We start from the raw sequence: 27,339 nt of genomic DNA on the forward strand, positions 1-27,339 counted from the left end.
TATATATATATCCAAATACAAAGACATTACTCTTTGGTCCAACGCCAAATAAACCCATGCGTCATTTCTGCATCAACAAAAACCGTCTTTGTCCATTCCATTAGTACCTAAAAAAGTGTGAAGAAGCCAGAGACAACAACCCACATAAATTATGATTTGTTAAGATTGAAGCGTATTATGACTAAACACTTCTCTTGAAGTAAAAAAATTAAAAAAAAAAAAAAAGGTGAAAGAAAAAGACAAAAGAGAACGGAGAAACCGAAGAGAGGAGAGTTGAAGATAACAAATCTATAAACGAGGACTGTCCTACTCCCCACATGTGCCTGACGTGATCTCAACTCCTTCACGTGATTTCTCTTCCTCATTTTTTGTAATTTTATTACTAATTCTCCATTTTTTCTCACTTCTTATTAATCCCTTTTTATTATTCAAATTTTTGTTTTCTGCCACTTCCATTTTATTACTATTCTTGCTAAAAGAGAATGGAAAACAAAATCACTTTGTTTAATGCACCCACGATCCAGTTTTTATTTTAAATTGTTGTGCCTTCTGTTTGATTGCATGTACTTAACTTCTTATAATAAGTGTAGATCTACTCTTAACGTGCAATTAACTAATAGTCTAATACATCGGGGACACGTTCAATTGTTGGTAGCATTCTTGTTTAGCATTATATATAATCCATGATTTTAGCAATACCAATCAATCATTCCAAAGACAGATCGTTTCGTTTTCAGTGGCTTTTCATTAGACGATACATTGTTACCCTACTCAAAAACTTAACTCAAATGGGTTACTTCAACAATCAATATTGAAAAGAAATCACTTCTCAACAATAGATTAAGAAAACGACCAGAAAGGAGACTTTCTTGCGCCTTTGTCTTGGTTCCCTGAAATTAACCATAGTTCAGTCTTAGTAACATCGAACAAAATTGCTAAACTGATCCTAATGGGGAAAACGATGCATGCATACAAAACTGTTACACAATACTGTAAATTGCTAAACGCATACACCAAAAAAGAAGCAATCATAGCCTATAAACAGCGTTCTTTGCCTTCGTTACAGGTTGTGAAACACTATTTCTAACCAAATATTGCAATGAATTTTCAAGCAAAATATTGTGAGTTAGATAGGCGATGGGCTAATAAGTAGGAGTTGATTGGGAAGAAACGATATTAGATATTTGAGAGTTATGAAGAGTTTAACCTCTCCCTAACATGATCTAGCAAGACAAAGTTTAATAGCCAGGAAACCAGCAAAACATTGCAAAAAACAGAAAGAAGATGAATGTACCTTGTTTAGGCTCTGCGCATCGATATCTCCATGAACTTTTTGTTCCTCCTCCAGAAAGGCATATCCATGGCAGAATATTAAAGTTGTTGTAGCTAACAATATGGAAAAAACTAAAACCAAGGAATAAAAAAGGCCAAGTGAAAAACTCATTACTACTTCCACCTAGAATTCTTGGAGAACACTTTTCTCAATCCTAAAGTTAGTGACTGCTAATATCAGGTGTCTTCGTGCAATGTGTTATGGAATCCCTTCAGAAAAAGAAAAAAAATCTTTATTTGAATAAAATATTCGTGTACTATAACAAACCATTGGTATACACGTTGATCACAGTTGTAAGAGATTGGGTGAAATGGACCCTAAAACTTTCTGCCGCCAATAAGCGCCCCTCTTCTAAATGCATACAACAGCACTAGAATGTAAACACAAAACTGAGACCTCGTTATACGCCATCTCTGAGGCCGAGAAGAGAAAATTAACCAACCTGCCATTACATAAAAGGCTTTGGTCAGTCAATCAACAATGGGACACTAACAAATGCAAATAGCAGAACAGGACTATGCCACATTGTATAGAAGACTCACCTGACCATTGCCAAATCGCACAATCTTTCCAAAACAATACATTGGTTTTTAACTTTCTAGCGTAAATTGTATGCTAGGTACTCAGTATGTCTCAATTACAGAAAATTAGGTTCATCATTTTCAACTTACATAGTTTTATCTAAGTGACACCTATTTTCGAGTAACGGTATAAACATAATAAGCCAAAACAGAAACTACACCCAGCATAAATCCAGCGAAAAACAGTAAAGTGATTCCAAAAAGATTGCAAGGCCGATCCTCAACTATATGCAGAGATTCCATACATATATTCAAGTGAAGTCAACTGATATTGGCAACCATAGGCATAACTTACAAAGTTTTCATTTCGAGGTTCATACTTACTTTGGCAAAAGAAATCGTAATTATCCATACAACACCATGTCACGGGTTGAAGAAACTTGAGCCGCCCATGTTGATAGCAACGAGCACCAGTACAGAAGTGATTACACCGAACCACAATAATGCTAATCCTGAAATTAACAAAGCTTAATAGTTTTAGACAAAGCAACCATAGAAACAAATTCATCATAAAATAGAGCCTCGATATACCTCCATTATTAATAGAACCTCTATCAGATTTCGCATTTTTCACTTCCAAATCTGATACGTCCCCATTGCCAGCATCTTTTGGTCGAGATTCTGAGTCCGCCCCAGACATTGAAGGAACAGGTGACACGCTTGATTCACCATCATCAACTTTATTGTTCCCAGTTTCTGATGAAACTATGCCTTGAAATTCCTCGCTCAAAATCAATGCAGACAACACGTTCATAAATGACTCTTGACCAATATCATCTGAAGGAATCTTGTCATTCTGCACAAATGAGCTAGGTTCTTCCGAATCAGACATTTCATCATCGGAAGCATCTGCATATATGGCTTTTGCGTTGCGTTTATCATCTTCTTCATCCTCCACGTATGCTTTGTATGTAAGCCGGAGTAGTATTTCTCCAGTAGATCCCTTTCCGAACAAACTCCAACCGCCTCGTAAACTAACAAATCTGTCTGTAGGAACCGTATCTGGCAGTGATTCAAGGTCAACCTGGATGTATAATCAAAGTAGTAAGGTTATGTAGACAGCAAATTTTCTATTCAGCACTATTTTCCTGGTAATTTATGTAGAGATTATAGTGAAAAAGTTATCAGAGCAGGGCTGACTACTCAACCTACAGCACCAATAAATAATTATGTGTTGTCAGGTTTTTGTGCAGAAACATGTGAATTGGTTGCTTAGTAGCTGAAACTGGAAGTGAATACAGGTGCCCTTTGTAATACTGACAAGAAGAGCAATAACCGATAGGGTGTGTACCCTGAACAAACTATTCAAAAGAGGTGTGACATGCTCACATAATACCAGCTACTACAGATACAGCGAAACCATTGCCATTGCGGCAACTAATTGTTCACTCACTGTTTCTCTTACTCATTCAATCACATAGTTTTTACATCATAAATTAAAAGCAAGCTGATATCTTATTAGTATTGGTGCTAGTTCTCAGTCTCATCTTCTCAATTCAAACCCTTAAGTTGAGATATTGTGCAGAGAATAACAGGATGGAACTGGGTTCTTGTACTATGAATAACAAACATGAAGTAGATGATCATCTTATGAAATCATTGTTGTTAACAGATCAAGCTATTCTTCTGCAGATTTCAAATGGGATAAAAAGAAAGATGATTTACCTCTCCGATACCAATAGCCATATCGGCAAATCCAAGACAGTCGTTGACTTCAATTTGTAATACTTGCTCTCTAGGATTTGACACAAGGAATTGGAAGTCCTGACCATATATATGATACAGAAATAGTCTATTAAATTTTAGGAATTCAGCATATACTATAATCCACCACCAGATTATGAATAAGCCATTAAGATATATTGAGCAGTTCAACCTGGTTCCAGATTGGCTGACCAGGAGCCCCAATCACAGTAGTTTGACTGTTCTTCTTACTGCGGATAACTTGATCACCTATTCGTAAAATAACATATGGATCCGTTCTACCTGTTACAAATTATCAAAGAACATGTGCTGAAGGAAGGAACTTGCAATTTTTAAGTGATGAAGCATTCGCTATATGTGATATAAGCATTAGTATAGCAGTTCTTATTGCTCTAAGAATTCAAAGATACTTAAGGATATATATAAATAATACAACAACACAGACTGCTAGAGAACAATGAACTGAAGAAGAAGAGAGATGAGGAGTGAGTATATGACTTACCAGAGAACATGTATGGAAGTTTCTGGGCATTTACAAGAGTAACAGACAGTTCCCCTACAAAATCCTTGTTCCCTTCCTGCATTTCTCCAGATTTTAAGTCTTCTGAAACAGGCCCAACAGCTTTTCCCTTCTGGAAATCCAAGACAATTTTCTTTGGGCGTACAAATAATCGAGGCAAATCTTCTGTCAGTAGTTTGGTCAAGAACCTGAAAGAGATGAAGCAAAGGAAGGAGGAAAGAAACTGATTTATCAATACGTCGGAAGAGAGTAAACAATCAACAGAGAGAAGAAGCTAAAACGAATACATTGAGGAGACTTACATTGATAAAACAGGAATTCCTGATGTTGTCATCCAAAGCATTCATGCAAAAAGAAGAAAATGATTAAAGCTATTACTAATGTACATGATTATAAAAATCAAAGGAGATAATGAGAAAGCAACAGACAATTATGATTAACTAATACCCATTAGATTAAACAATCGGAATGGTGCAAGCTCAAATTTGATCTTTGGAAGTGAAACAAACGCCCATGATGCTGCTCCAACCCAAGGCGCTGACGGAATCAATCTTAATTTAACCCATAGTTCACCGTCAATGTCAAAATCCCGAATACCAACTGGCACAACTACTGGGATGATACCAAATTTTAAAGAGAGCATTAACAACATCCGAGCACCACCAGTATACCGAAGACCAATCTGGTACCTATAAGAAGAAAAATAAGAGTATAAGCAACTTTCAACTGAGCCGTGAACAGACTGTTTGGAGTACCCAAGCTCCAAACGAATCAACAGAGAAAATTTCTAAGATGCAGTGACCATTGGTGTGTTGAATCCGTGGATCATGTCAGAACAATCCCATCCGTAAAAACCAAGTAAGAACAATCCCAGCATTTGATCCACCAACACAATGCATTAGCTACCTAACATATAAGTAACGTAGGCAATCGCACCAAGGTATAAACTTACTGCAAGTCATTAACACGGCGAGATGTCCTCCTCTCAACATTTCTAACAGACAAAGGCTCATCCCCAAGAGAGAATTGCTTAATTTCAACTCTCTGCACATAATCAGGCTTCTTCAAATCATCAATCACAGGCTGCAACAATCCAACAAGCCAATTCTCAATCCCACCTCTATAAACTTTCCAGAGCTTAACCAACACCATGTTCACCCACTCCACCGACTCTTTCCTTTGCAAATCCTTCTCAAGGGACAGCGAGAAACTGGTGGGAACCTGTGCCCATGGCCCGGCTCCTCTTTGGCCTCCATCACCAGCCATTTGTCTCCGCCTCTTTCTCCAAGTCCATAGCTTATCACAAATAACACCAACAAAGAAGAAGAATGCGAATAGACCAATTGCATTACGACTAATCGGTGGAGACGGGATTGGGTGGATTACACCTAGCTGAGTCCTGAGCTTATCCACTATAGGATCTTCTCTAAAGTTAGTGAAATTGTTTCTATCACCTTGAATTGCAGACTCCTGTGAAGATGAAGATGCTTCTTCATCCTCAAATTCATTCGAAAACCGAGTAACCACAAGACTTCTGGCAGCTCTTCTCGCCGAATCCGCTAATCCAATGTTCTTGGAATCCGTACGAATTCCGCTGGAAACAAACCTAGAATTCGAATTCGCCGCATGAACTCGACGGAGAATTCTCCGCCTCTTTGTGAATCCATCGGAGAACACAATCAGACCGTGCTCATTGGAGCAAGGACAGAGCAGACGACGTGACACAAAAGAAGGGAAATCGAAACTAGAACAAGAAGAAGAAGACTGTAGAATCATTTATCATCAATCGAATTCACCGGAAACTCCACGCAGGTGAACCTAATTGACGCATATCTTCGCCGTTACAACAGCAGACAGAATACAGAGAAACAGAGGAATAGCGAATGTATTAGTCAGTGTTCACGGTAGGTCGGTAGCTGAGAAACTTAGGTCTGTCTTCCGTAGGGTTTCGGATAAGAAATTGGAATCGAGAAGGTTCGAAAGTAGTAGCGACAAGGGATGCGCAGAAGATGGGAGAATGTGAATCGGCAAGTAAGTGATCGGTGGAGAGTCTATCGTCGTGACCTTTTGTTGTACCTATGCGACCAAAGAATATGCGACTGACTATAAGGACCCCTCAAACTTAAGCCATTTATGTTTTTTTTGTGGAACGCGTTAGGCGCGTTACTATATATGGTTGGTCATTATTTCATTTGAACTATCAGATCAGTTTAATTTCTAACGTTGTTATACTATCGTTATTTAAATGAAAGAACCGAATACAAGAAAAGAAAAGCTTCTGTATCGTCTTGCTACTCTTGGGAGGTCGGCGACCCAACTTGTTAGTAGTTCGTTCGTAATCCTTTGCTTTTTGGACTCTTCCACTTATGGGTCGGCCACCCTTTTATGTCCATCAAGTTAAAAATAAAATAATAGTGGTGGATGAATTATGGTCAACAGGTTGCTGTTAAATTAGATAGTTCATTGGTTACTAATTTTAGTTTTGTGCAACCATGTTTATTGTGTGTTGTTTTCTTTTTGTCGGATGTCAATAACTAATGTCACTAAATTGATTATTTTCAGTCAACTTTCAATTTTCATATGTTTGAGTTAGCTTCTTATATACTTTTTGAATCTAAAAACACTATCCACGTGCGTATAACATAATGTCTTCTTTTCGATCGATTAGGGGGTTTTCACGAAAGAAATTGACTTAGGAGGTGACCAAATCACGATAAAGAAAATACTGGGTTATTTCATAAATTAACTTTAAAATATAAGGTCTTCTCGGTAATAATTTAAAATATCTCCTTTCTTCCTTTTCCCCCGGAACGTAATCTCAGCCGTCCATCCTTTCTATCATCCTACGATCTATCTAAACCGTCGGCTGAACTTCGTTCTCCTGAATCGCGCGACATCGACATCTTCTGATTCTTCCTCACTAGTTTTTTCCTAAACCCTAACTTCTTCGTTCGCGTCGACGAAGCTGCTGGCAATTTCTCGTCGGAAACTATTACTCGATACCACCACCTGTTTAGTCTTTAAAGGTAATGGAAGGGGAGAATACAACGGATCCGCCGTACACAACGGCGGCATCTTCGGGACAGAGTATCTTCGTCCGTCCTCCTCCAATTGCTCCAGTCTTGGCTACTACTTCGAATTTCTCTCAGTCGGAGCTGAAGGAGCTACACTCTATGTCTGTATGTTGCTCATGCTCATTTCTGATTGTTGCATAGTTTGTTTATCTTGAGCGCTGTTTAACTCGTAAAGAAGCTCGATCTTGTCTCTAGTTCTTATCTTTTGATGTGGATTTGTGTAGAACCTTTTACAAGAACTTGTCGTATATTGATTTAGCAGAAATCCTTATAATTAGATGAATTCATGTCTCTAATTGAATCTATCGAATTTTCGTGTCGTTCTGATTTAGCTCACTAATAGAATTTGTCAGGATTCAACCTTTTTTGGTGTATGCATTGAACACATGCTGATTCATCTATCATCAGGTTGTTTCCTTTTAGTCTCTAAACTGGTTCCGTGGTTATTTTGGTTGCTGTTGTGCAGATTGCTAGTACAGGTTTTGTCTCTCAGTCAGTTCCATATTCTGTTACTGCACAATGGGGTACTAATGCAGCAGCCTCCTCAAATGTTAATCCCATACCTCAAGCTTCGCCCATGCTAGCAAATGCACCTTTTGGTCGACCAGGAACACTCGCCCCTCCTGGACTAATGACATCTCCGCCTGCTTTTCCTGGTTCCAACCCTTTTTCTACAACGCCAAGACCTGGGATGTCTGCAGGTCCTGCTCAAATGAATCCTGGTATTCATCCGCACATGTATCCTCCATATCATTCACTGCCTGGAACGCCTCAAGGAATGTGGTTGCAGCCTCCTTCTATGGGTGGTATTCCCAGGGCACCTTTTCTTTCACATCCTACTACCTTTCCTGGTTCATATCCATTTCCAGTTCGTGGAATCTCCCCTAACCTACCATATTCTGGTTCTCATCCGCTTGGTGCCAGTCCTATGGGAAGTGTTGGCAATGTTCATGCATTACCAGGTCGTCAGCCTGATATATCTCCCGGGCGAAAGACAGAAGAACTCTCAGGAATCGGTACGCTCGAGGTTTCATGATAGATTACTGATCCATGTAAGAGCTGTTTGACCTTAATGGTTATTCTATTGAGTTTACATATTTTTTTATCAGGATCATCTTGTATTTTGCAGATGACAGAGCTGGTTCTCAACTAGTAGGAAATCGGTTAGATGCCTGGACTGCACATAAATCAGAAGCAGGAGTTCTTTACTACTATAATTCCGTTACAGGGCAATCGACCTACGAAAAGCCTCCTGGTTTTGGAGGGGAGGTGAGTATTGCTGATTACATGGCTTGTTCATTAGTTGAGACTACGTCTATTCCATACGCATTTGGTATCACGTCTACCTATTTTGCTTCACGACATGTCATTTATGAGTTCGTGTCTATAATACGTATTTGCATTTCTAGTATATCCGAATTGATGTTTTACAATGTCAGAATTTGATCCAGATTTTTGTAAAGTCCTAGATGTCATATATTCATTAGCTGATGAAGTTCTCTATTTTCCGGGCCTTATATTGGGATTGTGATCCTTTGTTGGTATCAATAGGTATGAAGTTGCTTAAGATTGTCGAGTTACTATATTATTGCAGTGAACTTGTTGTAAGAGCATGTGAATTATTACACAAATCACCTTAAGTTTATTCACAGACTGTAAATATAAATTGCCTTGATGCTGTGCAAAAACTTATGAATGATATTTGTTCTAGTATACCTTGATAATGGATGCACAGTTTCTTCATGTTGCCCTAGTCCTTTAGACTTTTTAAGCAATTTATAATCTATACTTTTTTCTTAACTTTTGCAGCCTGATAAAGTGCCAGTGCAGCCAATTCCTGTTTCAATGTGAGTTCTTAGATCCATACTTGCTCTGACAAGATTAGTTGTCATATTTTCAATGATATTAGCATGGTGACATTATATTGTTAAATTTCTCGTGTATTATTTTTTGTACTAGGTCGCCAACAATTTCATTCCCATGAAATCAACATATTTATATTTTGTTGAATTACTTTGAGCCTGCTAAAATACTTTGTACATGTTAGAGATATCTCATCTAAATGTTACCAAATGTAGGGAGAGTTTACCTGGGACGGATTGGGCTCTTGTGTCCACAAACGACGGCAAAAAGTATTACTATAACAATAAAACAAAGGTCAGCAGCTGGCAGATTCCTGCAGAAGTAAAAGATTTCGGGAAGAAACTAGAGGAGAGGGCTATGGAGAGTGTAGCATCAGTGCCTAGTGCTGATTTAACTGAAAAGGGTTCTGATCTAACAAGTTTGAGCGCACCTGCTATTAGCAATGGTGGCCGGGATGCTGCATCTCTAAAAACTACAAATTTTGGTTCGTCCGCGCTGGATTTGGTTAAAAAGAAACTACATGATTCTGGAATGCCTGTCTCATCTACGATAACATCTGAAGCAAATAGTGGTAAAACAACTGAGGTCACACCCAGTGGAGAAAGTGGAAATAGTACGGGTAAGGTGAAAGATGCTCCTGGAGCTGGGGCCCTTTCCGATTCTTCTTCAGATTCGGAAGATGAAGATAGTGGACCATCGAAGGAAGAGTGTTCTAAACAGTTTAAGGTGTTTTGAATATTTCTTGTGGTTTTTGTCTTTTTTGACATAGGGTTTAGTTTAGATTTCTTTTCTCATGTTTTTCTTCTTGCAAGTTAAATTAGCCATTTAGACACATCTTATTTAAAGCATTCTAGAGAAAAGTTTAGATCATGCATTGAAATTTTCCTCTGTAGAGGGGTCTTGTTCATATATCGGAATGCCATGATTCCTTGATACATGCCAACTTCTAGTGGACATTTTTAAGTTTGGAAACCTTGAAATTATTCAGATTGAAGATAATTTTCTAATATCCTGTTTTTTTTACTTGATCCTTGCAGGAAATGCTGAAAGAGAGAGGAATAGCACCGTTTTCTAAATGGGAGAAGGAATTGCCAAAAATTATCTTTGACCCTCGCTTTAAGGTCTGTCAAGCCTAAAGATCGTGACAATATTTTGATATCTTATTCTATTTTGAAATTCCACGTCCATTGTTTCTTTCCTTGCATGCGTTTGCAACTTGCACATTTCCAGTTAATGTTATTTGCGTCTATGTCAGCATTGTAACATCCATTCGTTTTGGGTGCTCAAATAGAGCACAAATTAAAGTTTCCTATAGATTTCCTAGCTCGGTGTAGAAAGAAGTTTACATCTATATTACATTTGGAAACAAGTCTTTCACTTTACTTATATTAGAGTCCATAACTAGTATCCTCACTGATTAATTGTTCTGATGCCTTGTATGCTAGCTAAATGATTTTCTGTAGAGAAAGAGTATGCCTTTGGTTCCTTCCAATGTTAGCTAAGTAAAGTTTTGAGGATGTTAGAGCCATTATGTGATATAGTTTATTCACTCCACCCATAATATGTTGTGTCGCCAGAAACTTCATTCTTATTTGCTAATTAGAATGTTAGAGGAACTATTACTGTGTTAATTTTCCAGCATTCCTGTTACAGTGCCACAGCTTGATCTTTGGACTTTTTCGATTATGTATTTTTATCCGGAGAGTTCATTTTTCTTGCAGGCAATACCAAGTCATTCTGTTAGAAGATCATTATTTGAGCAGTACGTAAAGACACGAGCTGAGGAAGAACGTAGGGAAAAGCGTGCTGCTCATAAGGCAGCTATTGAAGGTTTCAGGCAGTTGCTGGATGATGCGTCTACGGTAAATCTTTTTAAGGAACTGAATGTATTTTTACTTTGAGCTACCTGACGTCTTTAAACATTTTTATTATTTGGTTTGGGATGTTCTCAACTTCTATATCTCTTGTGGGAATGTATCCTCATTTTTCCAGGACATTGATCAACACACTGACTATCGTGCTTTTAAAAAGAAATGGGGGAATGATCTCCGGTTCGAAGCAATTGAGCGTAAGGAGCGGGAGGGTTTACTGAATGAAAGGTACCAATATAGATCTTGAGATCATATTCTATGTATGTTGGAAAGTTTGCTTATAGCCTTCAAGTTTACACTGGATGTGTCTTTCCCTGTTGCTTTGTGATGTTTTGGTTGTAACTGCAGCGGATCCTTTTGGGGAAGTTTTTCCTTGTACAAGAATGATATGCCCTTTATGATTTTATTTGTCTTCATGTGAGTTTTTGAGTGTTTGATAGTTTATACACTGTCTTGGCTCTTATATTTTCCCTGGTTCTGTTGCAGAGTCCTTTCTTTGAAACGAAGTGCTGAACAAAAGGCACAAGAAATTCGCGCTGCTGCTGCCTCTGATTTCAAGACAATGCTACGGGAAAGAGAAATATCAATAAATTCACATTGGTCCAAGGTATGTAGCATATTTGTTTCTATCCTTTGCGACCAAGAGAGATAGAGTATGGAAAATTTCTAAAGTTTTCAGGAACTTATGGTGTTTGAGGAAATTGTAATATTTACTTATTGAAGTTACAAGTATTAATTTTATGTATCTTATCTCTTATCAAATACATCATTTGATTGGCACCATTTATAACTGGTTAGCATATTCATACCACCTATATGATATATTTCCATATTTTATCAGGTGAAGGATAGTCTGAGAAATGAACCAAGATATAGATCCGTTGCGCACGAGGATAGGGAGGTTTTTTATTATGAGTACATTGCGGAACTAAAAGCTGCACAAAGGGGAGATGATCATGAGATGAAAGCCAGAGACGAAGAGGTAAATTAACTTTTTATATTCACAAATTACAATTCATGAAAAGCGCTAGAAAGTTCCACAATGTTTAAGCAGCCCTCTTATACTTTCTTTTCAAAGTGAGAATATTCACGTATTCCCTGTTTTCTGGCATGTTATATTACTTGATTGTTTGTTCTAATTTGAGAGACTTTGGAAAATATTATTATCATCAGATTCTCTGCATGCTATTGCTAGTGGTGCAGGAAGAAACAAGTTGTAAATTAGCGAATGTTATAGTTTGCTATACAAGATTTTTGGATCTCTTTTGTTTATGTGCCTGGAATCCAGCGTAAAAAAATAAAAATGATGTTTTACTGGCTATAAATGTGGTAAACTACATAGACACATAATGTATTTACGTCTGTGTGATTCCTGAATTTGGGTTCAGGACAAACTGAGGGAACGGGAGCGTGAGTTGCGGAAACGCAAAGAAAGAGAAGTGCAAGAGGTGGAAAGGGTACGACAAAAAATTAGAAGGAAAGAGGCAAGCTCCTCTTATCAAGCTTTGTTAGTGGAAAAAATCAGAGACCCTGAGGTATTTCTACTTCTTTTATGTAGCTAGCTAAAAGTTTCATTTGGGCTAAAGATGTTAGTTTGTAAATTGTTTACTCTGTGGGGATTCTGATTGGTTTTCTTTGTTACTTTCTTCAACATCTGAAGGCATCATGGACGGAATCTAAGCCAATACTTGAGAGGGATCCTCAAAAACGTGCCTCTAATCCAGACTTAGAACCTGCTGATAAAGAGAAGCTATTCCGAGACCACGTAAAGTCATTATATGAGGTACGTGTACTACTCAACTGTAACCCTTACCAAATCAAATTCTCAGCATTTTCTGCAACAAGATCAGAACAAAACTTAGTGTCAAGGACCTTTTCGGCTTATCTCCTTTTTGGTTGATTTGAGGAAGGAAATATACTATGGTTGCCTATTTCGTCTAAATGTTTTTCTTATTGTGCTTCACAGCGATGTGTTCATGACTTCAAAGCTCTTCTAGCTGAAGCGTTGTCATCTGAAGCAGCTACTCTACAAACAGAAGATGGAAAGACTGCGCTTAATTCTTGGTCAACGGCTAAACAAGTACTGAAACCCGATATCAGGTACAGCAAGATGCCGAGGCAAGATAGGGAAGTCGTATGGCGTCGATATGTTGAGGATATATCGAGGAAACAGAGACATGAAAACTATCAGGAGGAGAAACAACGAGATTACAAGACCTAAAAAAAACCTTGAACCAATAGGCTCTACCCCATGGCTTGATATGTTGTGAACAAAGATCACCATGTCTTGTTGGTTTTTTCCCTGTTTGTTAACTGTAAACTAAATAGTTTTTTTTCATGTTTCTACTTTAATTTTTCCGAACAGTATTGTTTCTGTCTAAATGTTTGATTTGGTAAGATCTTAATGTATACAATTAAATAAGATGTAGGTTTGTTTTTGCTTTGTCCAAAAATTTAAGGTTTGGAGATGGGAATAAGAAAATGAAGATTAAAAACGTTACTCCGAAAATTTTTAAGATTTACTTAAACCGTTTTTCTGAAAATTATCAATCAAATTTTTTATTCTGTAGTTATCACTTGTTAGGCTACGATGTAGAATCTACTAATATTGACAATCTAAAAAATATGATACTCTTTTGGATATATATTAATCATTACTACAGTTCAATCTATATGGTACAACTTTTATTTTCGTGCAAACAAAAAAATAAGAATCTATGTAGTACAATTTGGTAAATTGTATAGAGTGGAATGTTAGGATATGACAATTTTCAGTCTACGTCTGTGGTGTAATCTCAATATCCATGAATTTCAAGAATATCAAATCTGGAGGGGGGCATGTGACGTATATAGCCAAGAAAATATTTTCTCCCGTGATTTGATTTTGATTTTGAATTGTTTTGTATGCAATGCTCAATGAATTCAAAGGCCAACTTGTTCATCTATTAGTTTCTTTCGATCAGCATTTTTATTTTTATTTTCTAAAGAACCAGAAATCCAAATTTGAAGTGTATCCTATAATATTCGAAATCTGTACTTGTTATGTGAACTTGCAGTGACTAAAGGAAATGTGCGTCGTATAACAGAAACTGATTATTTTTTGTTTTCTACATCCTCTGAGCAAATGCCTCAAATCTAAGAGCAAATATAGAACGTATTTGGAAGTGTATAATCCATGATTACTCAAATTACAAAATATCCATTTTATTTGCATCCACAAGGACATAATTATATGCATTCTCAAAACTACGTAAAATACATTTTGCATGAAAAAGCTTATAATATACACGAGACGTGCATGTGTGTGATGATGATATGATGACATAAAAATCTATATCTAGAGAAATAAGAAAAAAATGACGAGTGAATTAATTATTTAACAAAGCCTTGGAAAACTAGAACTTGAATGTGTATGTCCATGTCTCACAGATCTTGACATTACTTCACTCTTCTTCTCCTTACTAACTTTTTCAGAATTATTCCATTGCTTCCTCTCCAAATTCATCATTAGATCATCTTCAAACTTCTCCGACATATCAAAACCTTTCAAACACACCAGTATTGGTTTCTCTTCTAAGTACTTACGTGAATTCCAGATCTTGTTTACTTTGTTCTTGTCCTCTCTTGAGTGTGGTCGAGTCTCGTTTGATAATTGTTGTGACTTGAGTGCTTGAACTGCAATATTTGGAGGGATCTTGGGATTTTTTGCAAGTTGTTTGCATGTGTCCAATGTCAATTTCTTGTAGTTTAGACATCGACATAGTTTTGTTCTATCCTCGGATGATAGTTTCGGATGAGACTGCATAATCATAGTTTATATTAGTTCATGCCTTCAAAATATATTGACTAAACAAAACCAATTATATAGTAAAACTGTAAAAGTACTAAAAAAGCAAGAAGACGCCATATTGATTTTTCTTTTCTTTGCAAGATCACATTAAGCTTAATTAGATTGAACATATTTAGTTTTCACGTGAAACTAATCTTGTTCTTCTTATTTAGAAACTTAATAATAATAAATAATTAGTCAAACAAAAGACAAAGTAGCTAGATTCTGATCACATGAATGTCCAGTAACCAGGACAATATATAACACAGTAATTACTCATTAGCACCCTATTCTTTTATTTGTTTACTATTTATAACCACATAACATGTTTATTAATTAATGTTTTTATCAAACAGTATTCGAAAATTGCAAACGCAAACATACAAACCAATCAAAACGTCTGTGTGTCGTATTTGTGTTTGCAAATTTCAAGTGAATGTTTGATCAAACATTAAAACTGTTTTTTTTTTTTTTGTTAAACAACGTTAAAACTGTTATGCTTTTAAAATACAGACAAAATATTCTAACTAGTAGAACACAGAAATCCAAATGTAAATGATTTGCGTTTGAAAGTTTCAATATAATTCCACTTATTTAAGTTTTAGGACAATTATTAAAATTTTGCCACCAAAGTTACCACTAGTACTTCAACGTGTATGAAAGTAGTATGCACATATATATGCAATTTCAGATTTTCGAATCTTTAGATATCACAAATAAAAGAAAGACAAAAAGATAAGTTAAACTCTTTCATCTATTCTCTTGAGAAGTGTAAAAAGCCAAACTATATAGAAACTTGTATACTTCTTGTCATCTTCTATTTCACTCTATTGTTTGTTTTCTTTTGCTAAATCTCTACTTTGTTTGTTTTTGTCTCATTTTGTTCAATATCTTTTTTTCCAAATCAACGTGCAATTATTTGGAAAATAAATCTATTAAAAAAAAACAAGAAAAAACAGAAATGTAATGAGTGAAAAACTGACCTCAAGATAGATGTTAATGGCTCTGTATAATCCATCAAACCAATCTCTAGCTGAATCTGGCAAACTCTCTGCAACTTCAAGAAACTTTGACACTTTAAGATTCTGGTCTGGAGATATCTCTCTGAGATACTTATCAATCAACTTCCCAATTCTTCTCATTCTCAAATTCTGATCTCCTTCTTCTGTGTTTCCAATTCTTACAAACACTTTGAGTAATCTTATCACCAAATCCACATCGTAAACCCCTTTTTCTCCTTTTCCTCCAGCTGGTATCAGAAGATCATCAAGTGTTGCTTGATCCAGCATTTCTCCTATAACCCTCTCTAAACCAATTCTTGATTCTTTACTTATGCTAAATCCCGATAAAACTCGCAGAACCCAGAACATTTTTCTGCATGAAAACGCGGTTTTCGCTGCGAAAACCACTCCTTGAACCGCTGTATCAGCTAAACCTGAATACTCGAGCTTGTTGGTTGACTTGTTTGGGACCTTTGTCTTGAGGTAATGGAGAAGAAATTTTGTGAGGACCAAGCTGTCATTGTTCTTATCATGCGCACCAAGTGTATTTATCAGCTTTTCAATGATTTTTGGCCCGAGAATTGACATATCGTCGAACCACCACTCGTTACTTGTCCTGCAAGAAAAAGACCTCGAAGTAGACCTTTTGTCTGAATACGACCTAATCATTGCCGTCTCCGGCGACTGAGAGGAGGCTGAGGCAGAGGCAGAGGAAGACGGAGAGGATGATGAAAAGACATGACTCACGTCTGAATTCTGAGGGATTTTGGCTAAAACCCCGAAAACAAGCTTATCAACAAGACCGTAAGAATCAGCGTGTAAGAACACTTGCTCGCAGCTCTTGAGACACAATACGATGTCGTTCCAGGACCAGTAGAACATTCCTTCTAGAAACTTCTCTGTTCGAAGCAAGAGATTCGAGGAACAGAGTTTCTCTGTCATCTCAAGGAAGACAGAAGAGCAATGCAAAATGGACACATTTGAGACATCTATCGAGATTCCTCCACCATAACAGAATCTTAAAACCAAGTCGAACCCATCTGACCCACCTGGAAAATCTTCAACCTCGATGATGATTCTACTGTTCTTGTGATTCTTTTTCTTCTTATTGCTCTGTTTTATCATCTTCCTCAAGAAGCCTGAGTACTCTGAGATCAAATCCTAACCCAAGAAACAGAGAAACAGAGTTTAATTCAGAAAATGGAAACAGAGGAAGTTAGGGTTTGAATTAGTGTGGAGATTTGATTTGGTTTATTACCTGATTGACGAAGAAAGTAAATTGGTTATTGAGATTGATTTGAAGATCACAGCAAAGAGACATTGTATCAACTTCTTTTGCATTTGGTGAAGATGAAACTTCTTGTGAGCTTTCTTGTTCTTGTTCTTCCTTTTGGATTGGAGAGAGAGAGAGAGAGCAATAATAGTTATCACATGGAAACGGCTATTTATATATCTCTTTTTCGGCGTCTTTATTTCAATTATCTAATGTACACTTTCTTTTATCATCCTTTATAACTCATATAAATTTATGCAAAAGGAACTTATATACAAACGTCATCGAAAAATTGTATAAACTGGTCGCATGGACCAACTTGTAACCCTAGTGTGTAGACCATCTAAAATAGTGAAAATGTAATAATTTGTTGCCGTTTGTAATGAAAAAATTATTGTTCGTTATTGTTTAGTTTTTTTGGTATTAGATAATAAGATTCATTGCTTAATCGAAATGTACTATATGATATTAATTTTGGAGCAATTAGCTTGACATGCATAGTTTACTTCTTTACATTAGAAAACCTTTTTTCTAACATCGAACTTAAGAAAAGTTATATAAACTGCATTAATTGACTGCATGTTTATTTTGAAATCCATATAATCTTGTGTGCAGAGCACAAATCAATATGACGAGGCGTTGTTAGTTGTTACTAAAAATAACCAGGTGCAAAGATTGATTCCTTAATGCTTCATTGATCAGGATGGCCAAAAAATAAAATAAAAATTGGTGTTAGAGGAAGAAAAAAAAAATACAGTAGGTGGGTAAACAAACAGCAGGGAAATAGCTTACAATTTGTTGAGAATAATTCATAATTATGACCAACATTATTCAGGTTATTTGGGGTAAAGTAAAAATGTATTGCATCAAATCAAATAAGATTTACATTTTAGACAGTGAACTATAGGTCACGACTAATATCAAATATATATTTCCAGTAGCACAGAAAATGATGCTTCATGAACTCTCACTTATGACTTGTCAATAGCTCAAGGACTATGCTACTCAAGTTGTAATATATATATTCTGTATTTATATGCTGTTTTATACACACGTAACGTATATATGAATGTGCCCCCTTTGTTTTTATGTGAATTATAAATATTCTCCCTTTCTTGGCATTACATTATAAATTCGTAATACTATTATTCCACTTCCATGTAATTTCAAGAGTTTTCTTCCCTTTTTATTTGTAGAATATTTATATATCAGTTGCTTGTAAAGTTGGGAGTTTCACTTTCATTGCATGTGAATGGGCCGGGTAGGGTTTTATGACTCTAACGTTTGTGAATAAAGTCGACTACTTGCTTTTCATCATTATCCAAATCCAGCCATGTAAAATATATGTAATTGAAAACGATATATGTAACAAAAATGTTATAAAAAAAAGATACACCAATGTCGATATACATTACGACTCTTTGAGTACAAAATAAAAAAATATGACTAACTTCCGATAATAGTTTTTATTTATTATTAAAAATGAAGTTTCCAAATAAAATATCATTTTAATATCCATACAAATTATGAATAGTATGTGAGGTTTAGGGCAAAGTCTTCTGAGGGTTCATCAATGGGATGGGAGTGGGACGAAGAAACGAAGGCGACGAGAGGATTTAGGTTTTATTGTTTTAAAATTTTTGTGCTCTAGTATTTAAGCCCTTTAACAGGATTTTACAGGGACCAACAAAAATGTAAAGCCCCAAAGGAAGAAGCCCACTTAAAAAATACTAAAGTAAAAATAAATAATTAACAGGCCCATTTGGCCTCATCGACTAAAGCTAGCCCAAAAAGAGGATACAATAAAATTACATAAATTTTGTGTCCTTTTCGATTTAACTTTTTCTTTTAGAAGAACAATCCTTTGTTTTTTTGTGCAAATCTTTAGAATCTCGAGACCAAAACTTAAGTAATCATCAAAAATTTTGTCAAGTTTACATTTCTATGCCAAAAATTATACAATATCATAATGTTCAAGCAGTGCTCTAGAGAGCAAGAAAAAAATGGTTAAGACATAAAAACTAGTCGGCTAACACTGTTCAAGAACCATGATTTATTTGCTTCATCAACGAACTGATTATAATTCAAATATTACAACAGAGCGGCAAATCATTCGAAACGCGGTACGAACATTAAAATTTGATGTGCATTTTGGCCAAAATATTTGTTGATGGATTCAATTGGGTAGTGGAAGAAGAAACTGTCAAAGTACACCTACTTTGCAGTCAAGTTGTAAGAACATAAAGTACGTATTTTTTTACAATTTCTAAATATACTAAAAGCTTGCAGAAAGTATGTATATCTAGAAGTACGTATCTCTTACGTTTGTGAAAACTATTTTTATAATTTGACAATTTTAAATGATTTGATTATTACACAAAAATAGTCGAGGTTATGTAAAAATATTTTTTAAAATTTTCGATATTTTGTCCGGTACAATTATGTCACCATCTCGATTCAAGATATAAAAGAGTTAATTTAGTTTCACAATAAAAATCTCGTACTTACTTTTCAAACTTTATAATTGTGTTGGATAAAAAGTACAATTGAATCTTTTAAAATCAACAATGAGTGTCTGTTTTGATAAATGCATAAATTGGAGTGAAAAGAAAAAAACAATTCCAGCTTTTGCGAAGTTGGACATATTAAATTCTACACAATTGTTTTTTTTTAAAAATACAGAATTGTAGATAGAATGAATATTGTTTTTTTTAATTAAAATAATTGAAAAAATGGGGATAAGAGAAAATGGAATAATGCTTGTGAGCAGAGAGAGAGAGCGAGCGAGGAGGCTAGAGAATCGAGAATCGATCTTCGCCGAACCACCTTGTCTTCTCTTAGCTCATCGAATCTCTCCGTCGCCGTCGATTCTTCCCGCCGGTGAATCTCTGCCTTATTGTTTTCTTCAATTTGATCGTCCTGAATTCATCGTCCTATTTAGGGTTTCGATCACAATCTGGTACTTCTCTTAATCAAAGGAATTTTTATTTTGATTTTGAGGGTTTTATTGGTTTGAACTTAGCTCTCTAGCTCGTGAAAGTGTTGTTAGTTCGTCGTGGAAATCAATTCCTTCCCTGTGTTCTTCTTCAACAACGTTTAGTAATTTTTTCGTAGATGTTTAAATCTCTAACTTGTTGATAGAGATAGATGTTATTATTGCCAAATTAGGTGTACAAAAGAATGTGGAATTTTCTGTTTGAGATTAGCTTCTCTAGTAACCTTCTTTGCAATTCATGATGCCAATTGCTAAGTATGTAACTATGTCTGGTATGTGAGCTGGGATCATATGATACCTGACTATCGACTCAAAGAGAATTATGTTAAGTCAATCAAGGCTTAGTTCTGAGGCTACAGTGTGTGTGGTCGATGTGCTGTTATGGTGGAATTGGATACTAAAATATGTCTAAGAGTGGGACTGCAATATGACCTTCTTAGTTTATTCGATGTTTTGGTTGCAGAAGAGGAGGTCATGGACGTTTCTGCTAGAAAGTCACAAAAAGCTGGGCGCGAAAAGTTGAGGAGGGAAAAACTGAATGAGCATTTTGTTGAACTGGGAAATGTACTCGGTATAGACTCAATGGTTATGTGGATTTTTCTAAACAGCAGATGATCTCACTTTGATCCTCACATAGCTCTTCTGTTTGCAGATCCAGAGAGACCCAAGAATGACAAAGCCACGATTCTGACTGATACTGTTCAGTTGTTGAAAGAGCTCACATCTGAAGTCAACAAACTGAAATCTGAGTACACCGCATTGACAGATGAGTCCCGCGAGGTTCGTACCTTATCCCTTACGCTCCAGGCTTTTCCTAACAGAAAAAATTAGCAGTCTACATGACGTAAAGATATCGATAGGGATCCCAATATAGATAACTCATTGTCTTTTTGCTTTTACGATATGGTGACTACACCTATTTCGTAAGATGCAAACTCAGACGGGCTATATAATGTAACTGCTTATAGGACTTGTTGTTATCATCAATAGCAACACTTACAAATTTACTGGTACTTGTATAACAACGGTTCTTTCTGTAGTTGACACAGGAGAAAAACGACCTGAGAGAAGAAAAGACATCGCTGAAATCAGATATAGAGAATCTCAATCTTCAATACCAGCAGAGATTAAGGTCAATGTCTCCATGGGGAGCTGCGATGGATCACACAGTCATGATGGCTCCACCACCCTCCTTTCCATACCCTATGCCTATTGCTATGCCTCCCGGGTCAATCCCAATGCATCCATCAATGCCATCTTACACATACTTTGGGAACCAGAACCCTAGCATGATCCCAGCTCCATGTCCTACATACATGCCCTACATGCCTCCTAATACAGTCGTTGAGCAACAATCCGTGCACATTCCACAGAACCCCGGTAACCGTTCTCGGGAACCTAGAGCAAAGGTTTCAAGAGAGAGCAGATCTGAGAAAGCAGAGGACTCCAACGAAGTTGCAACACAACTCGAATTAAAAACCCCTGGATCTACTTCTGATAAGGTAGAGAGACTTAAAACTAGAAGCTAGAGATCTCCAATTTTTTTCGGATTTATTATCTTCACAGTTATTCGCGAAATTGTATTTTGAAGGATACATTGCAAAGGCCAGAGAAGACAAAGAGATGTAAGAGAAACAACAACAACAACTCAATAGAAGAAAGCTCTCATTCTAGCAAGTGTTCATCTTCTCCGAGCGTACGAGACCACAGTTCTTCCAGTAGCGTAGCTGGTGGCCAAAAACCTGATGATGCAAAATGATTCGAAAGAATCTGATGTTGATCATCTCAAGTATCCAAGTATCGTTTCGATGAGTACTGTATATAGTGCGAGTACAAAATGCACTTAGCTGTTTAAAGCAGTGTTTTGATGCACCGTGGCATTCGTTTTCCTCGGATAGTCATTTCTCAGATGATTTTCATCCTTAATAGGTCTGCTTTAGTTCTAAAACTCGGATGATTTGTAATTTCCAGTGTCCAAATCTACTAATTTTATTAATCCTATAAATTAAACAAACTTATATCTTGATTTTTTTTTAAAAATCATAGATTATTTATACTATTGTACAAAAAGAATTACATTTAAATCGGTAAATATAGTTTCACCATAAATATATGGTTTCATTAATATCATAAATTAGTAATGATATAGATATATCAACAATATATATTTATATATATATTATATGTAAGAAATTTCTTTGAAATATATTTTTAATATTTAGTTCTCATTTGTACTTATTTGAATTTAGTTCTAATATTTTACTGTATCAAAAAAAATTTGGTGTTATTTTTTAGACATGAGAATTATTTTTTACTTATAATTAGTTATAAAAAAAATATTTTTTATAATGAAAGAAATCTTATAGTAAAAAATTACTATGAAAAATTTCTTTATAAATTAATAAAATTTTAGAATCCCAACATTATTAATTTGTAAAGGTTTTACTGTAGTTAAGTTCAAGTTCAATTTAAGCTGGTGCTAAACGTTAGCTACGTGTTCGTATGATGTCAACTGTCTAGATACAGGAAAATTTCTCCGAATATACAGCGACTACACATCAACCATAGAGAACAGTATGAAGTAAATATACCCTCTATCCATCGCATATGTAGTTTGTGGGAGTGCTCTGTTGGTTTCGCTTTCCTCTGATGTTGTATACCCTGTATTGTCAAATATGACTGCGACACGGTTCCCACTCATCTCATAGACCGCTAGATAATAGTCTGCATGTATATAAAATAATTGTTAAAGACAAAACATAGGGCATACCCAATATCCTTTGTGCATAGTATTTAGTATGTCATGGAAGTTAACTAGGTCTTTGAGAGTTCGAACGCCATGAAGAGCAAAAGAAAGAGAGGAAATACGGAAGAGAAAGACAAAACAAACTAAAAACCAAAAGACATTTGACCTATCGTTTCTGTTTCACAGGACGACCATAAGATGTAAAAGTCTTGCCCATCCATTCCACAACCCATTATCGATTCACAAGGCAACATAAGAAGAAGTTTACATTTCGATGAGCTAGAGCAATTCTCTAGCGCAGATCACAAACAACCAACTCCAACCTCTGGTTATACTATCCAAGATTTTTACAGGATGGTGCCTGAGGCTGCCAGGTTTCGAAGGAATAAAGAGTTTTGGTGTAGCAAGAAAAATTAAGTTACAAGACACTAATTATATTGTAGATAGAGACAGAATTGAAATAAAATATGGAACATAAATAAATAATTAGATAAATGAGTCAGCAGCTTCGGTGAATTGTTCTGTATCTCGGAGTATTACTGCCGGCGACGAGGATAGTCTTATCTTCTCCTCTCTAATGACTTTGATTCATTTTCCTCTTCAGATTCAAATCCTAGATTCAATCGGAGAATGACCACGACGACGCCGGAGAAGACTCCGGCGAGACCTCTCTCTATCCAAGATTGGGACGTTCTCATCGACGACTTCCGCGACGCCGGCGCTCCTCGCGACTGGTTCACTTCCGTTTTCCAGATTGATTCTCTGGTGGACTTCGCTCTCTCGTCTCTCCTCAAAAAAGACTTCCCTACACCAGTGAAGCTCTCAATCCTAGTCTTTCTCGATGAATTTTCCCCGATTTTGTTTGATAATTGTGGTAGCGATACCTTTGATCGCTTCATCGATGTTCTCCGGACGATCGTGCAATCTCCAACTGATGGATCGTCAGGATTGAAAGAGCAAGCTATGGTCTCTTTCACGTCTGTGCTTGTATCGATTGATTCTTTCTCTGTAGGTCACGTTGAAGCAGTTGTTGATTTGCTTCTTGCGCTCGTTAATCGTCCTAACCACGGATTTGATCGACAAGCTCGTGCTATCGCCTGTGAGTGTTTACGTCAGCTTGAGAAAGCTTTTCCTGGTTTGTTATCTGATGTCGCTGGTCATCTTTGGTCGTTGTGTCAAGCGGAGAGAACTCACGCCGTGCAAGCTTATCTTCTCTTGTTCACCACAATTGTCTACAATGTGGTTAATCAGAAGCTTAAGGTTTCACTTCTTAGTACCTCTGTACCTTTGGTGCCTTTTAATGCTCCTAATTGGATGCGTGATGAGAGTTCGATTATGAGTCAAGGTCAAGGGTTGGGGCCAGATCAGAAGGAACTGAGACGAACATTGGCTTTTATGTTGGAATCTCCGTATTTGTTTACTTCTTGTGCTATGATGGAATTTATGGGTATGGTTGTGCCACTTGCATCGGCGTTGGAGTTACAGGCTTCTATGTTGAAAGTTCAGTTCTTGGGGATGATTTATTCGTTTGATCCAATGCTTTGTCATGTTGTCTTGCTTATGTATTCTCGGTTCCCTGATGCGTTTGAGGGACAAGAGAAAGAGATCATGAGACGTCTTATGCTCTTTTCAAAGGAGACTCAGATCTATCTTGTTTTCCGTTTGCTTGCGCTGCACTGGTTAATGGGTTTGTTGAATAAGCATATGTTGAGTGGGGAGCTTGAGAAGAGGACATCTGTTCTTGAGATGGGTCAGAAGTTTCATCCTGTCGTTTTTGATCCACTCGCTTTGAAAGCGTTGAAGCTTGATCTGCTGGTACAATGCTCTGTGAGTTCCAACGCTTTGAGTGGAGGTGATAACAGTAAATCTGCTGGGGATTTGTTGCAGGACTGCTTGGTATCGGTTTCGGATTTCAAATGGTTGCCTCCATGGAGCTCAGAAACTGAACTAGCATTCCGCACTTTACACAAGTTTCTGATATGTGCATCTACACATTCCGACTCTGACCCTTCCACCACTAGAATCCTTATGGAGTCTAGCCTCTTCCAAAACGTGCAGGTCTGTAGCTCTCTTTACTTGCTTCTTGGTCTTGCTTGATGATGGTTTACTTTTGCTAGTTTTCAGAAGGAACGGAACTGTGTGGCCCTTTTTAGTTCTAATTAGCTTTTAGTTCAGGAACCAATCTTTTGCTGATTCTGCTCTCAGATATACTCTTCATTTGTTTTGATTGTCTTCTATATTTAATTCAGGGGTTGCTGGTAGACATGACTTTGGAGTTTCAAATCTTGGTCCCTGTTATTGTGGCTTTTATTGAGCGGTTGATTCACTGTCACAAGCATCAGTGGTTAGGAGAGCGGTTTCTTCAGATAGTCGATGAGAATCTGCTTCCCAAACTTAAGAAAAAAAACTTATTAACAGCTTACTTCCCGCTTTTCCATCGAATAGCCGAGAATGATACAATACCTCCTTCTCGATTGATAGAGCTGCTTACGAAGTTTGTAATTTCACTTGTTGAGAAGCGCGGACTTGATGTGGGGTTGAAATTGTGGGATCAAGGAACTGAAGTTCTTGGCATCTGTCGAACATTGATGAGTCACCATAAGAGCTCTAGATTATTTCTCGGACTCTCTCGCCTTCTTTCCCTCACATGTCTCTATTTCCCTGATCTGGAGGTCCGAGACAATGCTAGGTATGACCATGACACCCACGTAAACGAATCTTTCTAATATTTATGAATTGTGATGACGTTAACTCTACCTCATAAATTGGTACATTGTAGGATATATCTGAGGATGCTGGTCTGTATACCAGGACAGAGAATTAAGAACATTTTGAAGCCGGCAGATGCTGTCACTCCATCAACCCATTCTTCTACATTTTTTAGTGTTCAAAGTCCTCGTTTTCGTCATGATCCTAGTAAATCTCGGAACCTTTCATCCTATATTCATCTTGAACGGGTTACGCCCCTACTCGTGAAACAGTCATGGTCATTGTCTCTACCATCTCTAAGTGTTGGAACTGATGGATATAGCATTATAGAAAACAAAATCCAGGTAGATGAAGTTGAGCCGGATGGCAGTCAAGAACTTCAGATTTTGCCAGAAGCTCGAAGAATTGAATCAGGAAAACCTACGTTAAGGGTAATGGACTCAAAGATTGCAGAGATTCTAGAAAGATTAAGAAGATATTTCTCTGTGATTCCTGATTTCAAACACATGCCAGGAATTAAGGTTAGAATAACGTGTACTTTGAGATTGGATGCTGAACCATATAGCAGTATATGGGGAAGTGAAACTCAGAAAATCGATTTAGAGAAAGTCGACTCACCTCCTGCGATTTTCGCGACGGTGCTCAAATTCTCATCTTCAGCCCCTTATGGCTCTATTCCCTCATGTCGCATACCTTTCCTTCTCGGTGAGCCTCATTGGAACAGCAATGTACCCAATGAAGAAGTTTCTTTAGACATTGTCGTGGTAGAAAACACACTGAAAGAGGAGGAAAAAGATGGCTTGAGAGGAGCACCTGTAACAGTGGAACTGGAACCTAGAGAACCTACACCAGGTTTGGTCGAGGTTTCAATGGAAGCAAATGCAGAGAATGGTCAGATGATTCAGGGAAAACTCGAGAGTGTCCCTGTGGGGATTGAAGACATGTTCCTAAAAGCTCTTGCTCCACCGGACGAACCTGAAGATACAATACCGAGCTACTACTCAGATCTATTCAATGCTTTGTGGGAAGTGTGTGGTTCTTCGTCCAGCACTGCACACGAAACATTTGCACTAAAAGGTGGCAAAATGGCTGCAGCAGTCAGCGGGACTCGGTCAGTAAAACTGCTTGAAGTCCCTGCGGAAACTGTAATACAGGCCACTGAGCTTCGTTTAGCGCCCTTTGTGGTGGCTATCAGTGGAGAACAGCTTGTAAACATTGTAAGAGACGGAGGAATTATTGAGAACATTGTGTGGAAGGAAGAGGAAGAAGAACAAGGGGATCACACAAATGCGGACCAGCCTTCTTCATCCTCGGTGGGATTAAACCGAGGCCCTCTTCGTCTGACATACATTGGATATGGAGATGACCAAGAGGTTCCGATGACGAGAAGTAGGGGGAAAATGGGAACGATAAAGATGCTGATGTTTCTGCCGCCAAGATATCATCTAATGTTTGAAATGGAAGTTGGGCAAGGATCGACATTGGTGCATATAAGAACAGATTATTGGCCTTGCTTAGCTTATGTTGATGATTACTTAGAAGCTTTGTTTTTGTAATAATAGCAGAGACTTTCACTATTTTCTTCTTATTCTTTGGGCCCAACCTACATGTAAAGTTTTACCCAAACGAACAAACACAAATTCTGTTTTTTGAGAAGTTTATTTTTATTGGGATAAAGTAGGAACTAGTGCAAGTGAGATGGTTCTAAAGTTAATCTGTATCTTTGGAAGGCCATAAATGACAAAGTTCTAAAACTGTTGTTTAACTAAATAGAAGAAGAAAAGAAAAAAAACTATTATCATAAAAAAAAAGCTAGTAGGTTAATGTTTAGTCTTCATGT

General features: G+C 37.0%; 5 protein-coding genes and 2 long non-coding RNA genes across 13 annotated transcripts; 4 read left to right on the forward strand and 3 right to left on the reverse strand.

The window, feature by feature from the left end:
* Window positions 1-650: 650 nt before the first annotated feature.
* On the reverse strand, window positions 651-6,381 carry NTMC2T5.2 (Calcium-dependent lipid-binding (CaLB domain) family protein). Of its 4 annotated transcripts, none has more exons than NM_001338422.1 (10): window positions 5,091-6,381; window positions 4,586-4,827; window positions 4,441-4,459; window positions 4,121-4,326; window positions 3,791-3,900; window positions 3,580-3,678; window positions 2,446-2,938; window positions 2,239-2,366; window positions 1,295-1,775; window positions 651-890 (listed from the first exon to the last, which is right to left on the reverse strand). In NM_001338422.1, exons 1-8 carry the CDS (start codon window positions 5,912-5,914, stop codon window positions 2,278-2,280), a joined length of 2,082 nt encoding a protein of 693 aa, NP_001327151.1. In that variant the 5' UTR covers window positions 5,915-6,381; the 3' UTR covers window positions 651-890; window positions 1,295-1,775; window positions 2,239-2,277. The 4 variants fall into 4 exon arrangements, with proteins under 4 accessions (NP_001327151.1, NP_188617.5, NP_001319596.1 ...); NM_001338421.1 differs by lacking the exon at window positions 651-890 and having other exon boundaries at window positions 1,391-1,404; window positions 1,601-1,775; window positions 5,091-6,336; NM_112873.7 differs by lacking the exon at window positions 651-890 and having other exon boundaries at window positions 987-1,775; window positions 5,091-6,328.
* Window positions 6,281-6,516, forward strand: AT3G03905. Its single transcript, NR_141046.1, has one exon. It is a non-coding gene; the product is annotated as an other RNA (long non-coding RNA).
* Window positions 6,517-6,927: 411 nt separating this feature from the next.
* PRP40C (pre-mRNA-processing protein 40C) lies at window positions 6,928-13,450 on the forward strand. The gene is made up of 13 exons (NM_112874.4): window positions 6,928-7,317; window positions 7,679-8,228; window positions 8,342-8,481; window positions 9,022-9,059; window positions 9,291-9,801; window positions 10,113-10,196; window positions 10,797-10,937; window positions 11,068-11,174; window positions 11,433-11,553; window positions 11,788-11,928; window positions 12,335-12,481; window positions 12,607-12,729; window positions 12,913-13,450. Exons 1-13 carry the CDS (start codon window positions 7,168-7,170, stop codon window positions 13,165-13,167), a joined length of 2,508 nt encoding a protein of 835 aa, NP_188618.3. The 5' UTR covers window positions 6,928-7,167; the 3' UTR covers window positions 13,168-13,450.
* Window positions 13,451-14,102: 652 nt separating this feature from the next.
* AT3G19850 (Phototropic-responsive NPH3 family protein) lies at window positions 14,103-17,274 on the reverse strand. The gene is made up of 3 exons (NM_112875.4): window positions 17,035-17,274; window positions 15,759-16,937; window positions 14,103-14,745 (listed from the first exon to the last, which is right to left on the reverse strand). Exons 1-3 carry the CDS (start codon window positions 17,095-17,097, stop codon window positions 14,323-14,325), a joined length of 1,665 nt encoding a protein of 554 aa, NP_188619.2. The 5' UTR covers window positions 17,098-17,274; the 3' UTR covers window positions 14,103-14,322.
* Window positions 17,275-19,696: 2,422 nt separating this feature from the next.
* bHLH121 (basic helix-loop-helix (bHLH) DNA-binding superfamily protein) lies at window positions 19,697-22,147 on the forward strand. Of its 3 annotated transcripts, none has more exons than NM_112876.6 (5): window positions 19,697-20,008; window positions 20,508-20,615; window positions 20,697-20,824; window positions 21,085-21,546; window positions 21,636-22,147. In NM_112876.6, the coding sequence occupies exons 2-5, from the start codon at window positions 20,519-20,521 to the stop codon at window positions 21,801-21,803; spliced, it is 855 nt and encodes a 284-aa protein (NP_188620.1). In that variant the 5' UTR covers window positions 19,697-20,008; window positions 20,508-20,518; the 3' UTR covers window positions 21,804-22,147. The 3 variants fall into 3 exon arrangements, with proteins under 3 accessions (NP_188620.1, NP_001030729.1, NP_001326099.1); NM_001035652.4 differs by having other exon boundaries at window positions 19,697-19,929; NM_001338423.1 differs by having other exon boundaries at window positions 19,986-20,615; window positions 21,636-22,128.
* Window positions 22,148-22,592: 445 nt separating this feature from the next.
* On the reverse strand, window positions 22,593-22,927 carry AT3G03915. The gene is made up of 2 exons (NR_141047.1): window positions 22,815-22,927; window positions 22,593-22,703 (listed from the first exon to the last, which is right to left on the reverse strand). It is a non-coding gene; the product is annotated as an other RNA (long non-coding RNA).
* A 65-nt stretch (window positions 22,928-22,992) lies between these two features.
* Window positions 22,993-27,186, forward strand: AT3G19870 (AP-5 complex subunit beta-like protein). Of its 2 annotated transcripts, NM_112877.3 has the most exons (4): window positions 23,335-23,889; window positions 23,971-24,848; window positions 25,040-25,479; window positions 25,570-27,173. In NM_112877.3, the coding sequence occupies exons 1-4, from the start codon at window positions 23,421-23,423 to the stop codon at window positions 27,053-27,055; spliced, it is 3,273 nt and encodes a 1,090-aa protein (NP_188621.2). In that variant the 5' UTR covers window positions 23,335-23,420; the 3' UTR covers window positions 27,056-27,173. The 2 variants fall into 2 exon arrangements, with proteins under 2 accessions (NP_001327307.1, NP_188621.2); NM_001338424.1 differs by having other exon boundaries at window positions 22,993-24,848; window positions 25,570-27,186.
* The last annotated feature ends 153 nt before the right edge of the window (window positions 27,187-27,339 follow it).

This window comes from Arabidopsis thaliana, chromosome 3 (genome assembly GCF_000001735.4).
Source record: "Arabidopsis thaliana chromosome 3, partial sequence".
Lineage (NCBI taxonomy): Eukaryota > Viridiplantae > Streptophyta > Magnoliopsida > Brassicales > Brassicaceae > Arabidopsis > Arabidopsis thaliana.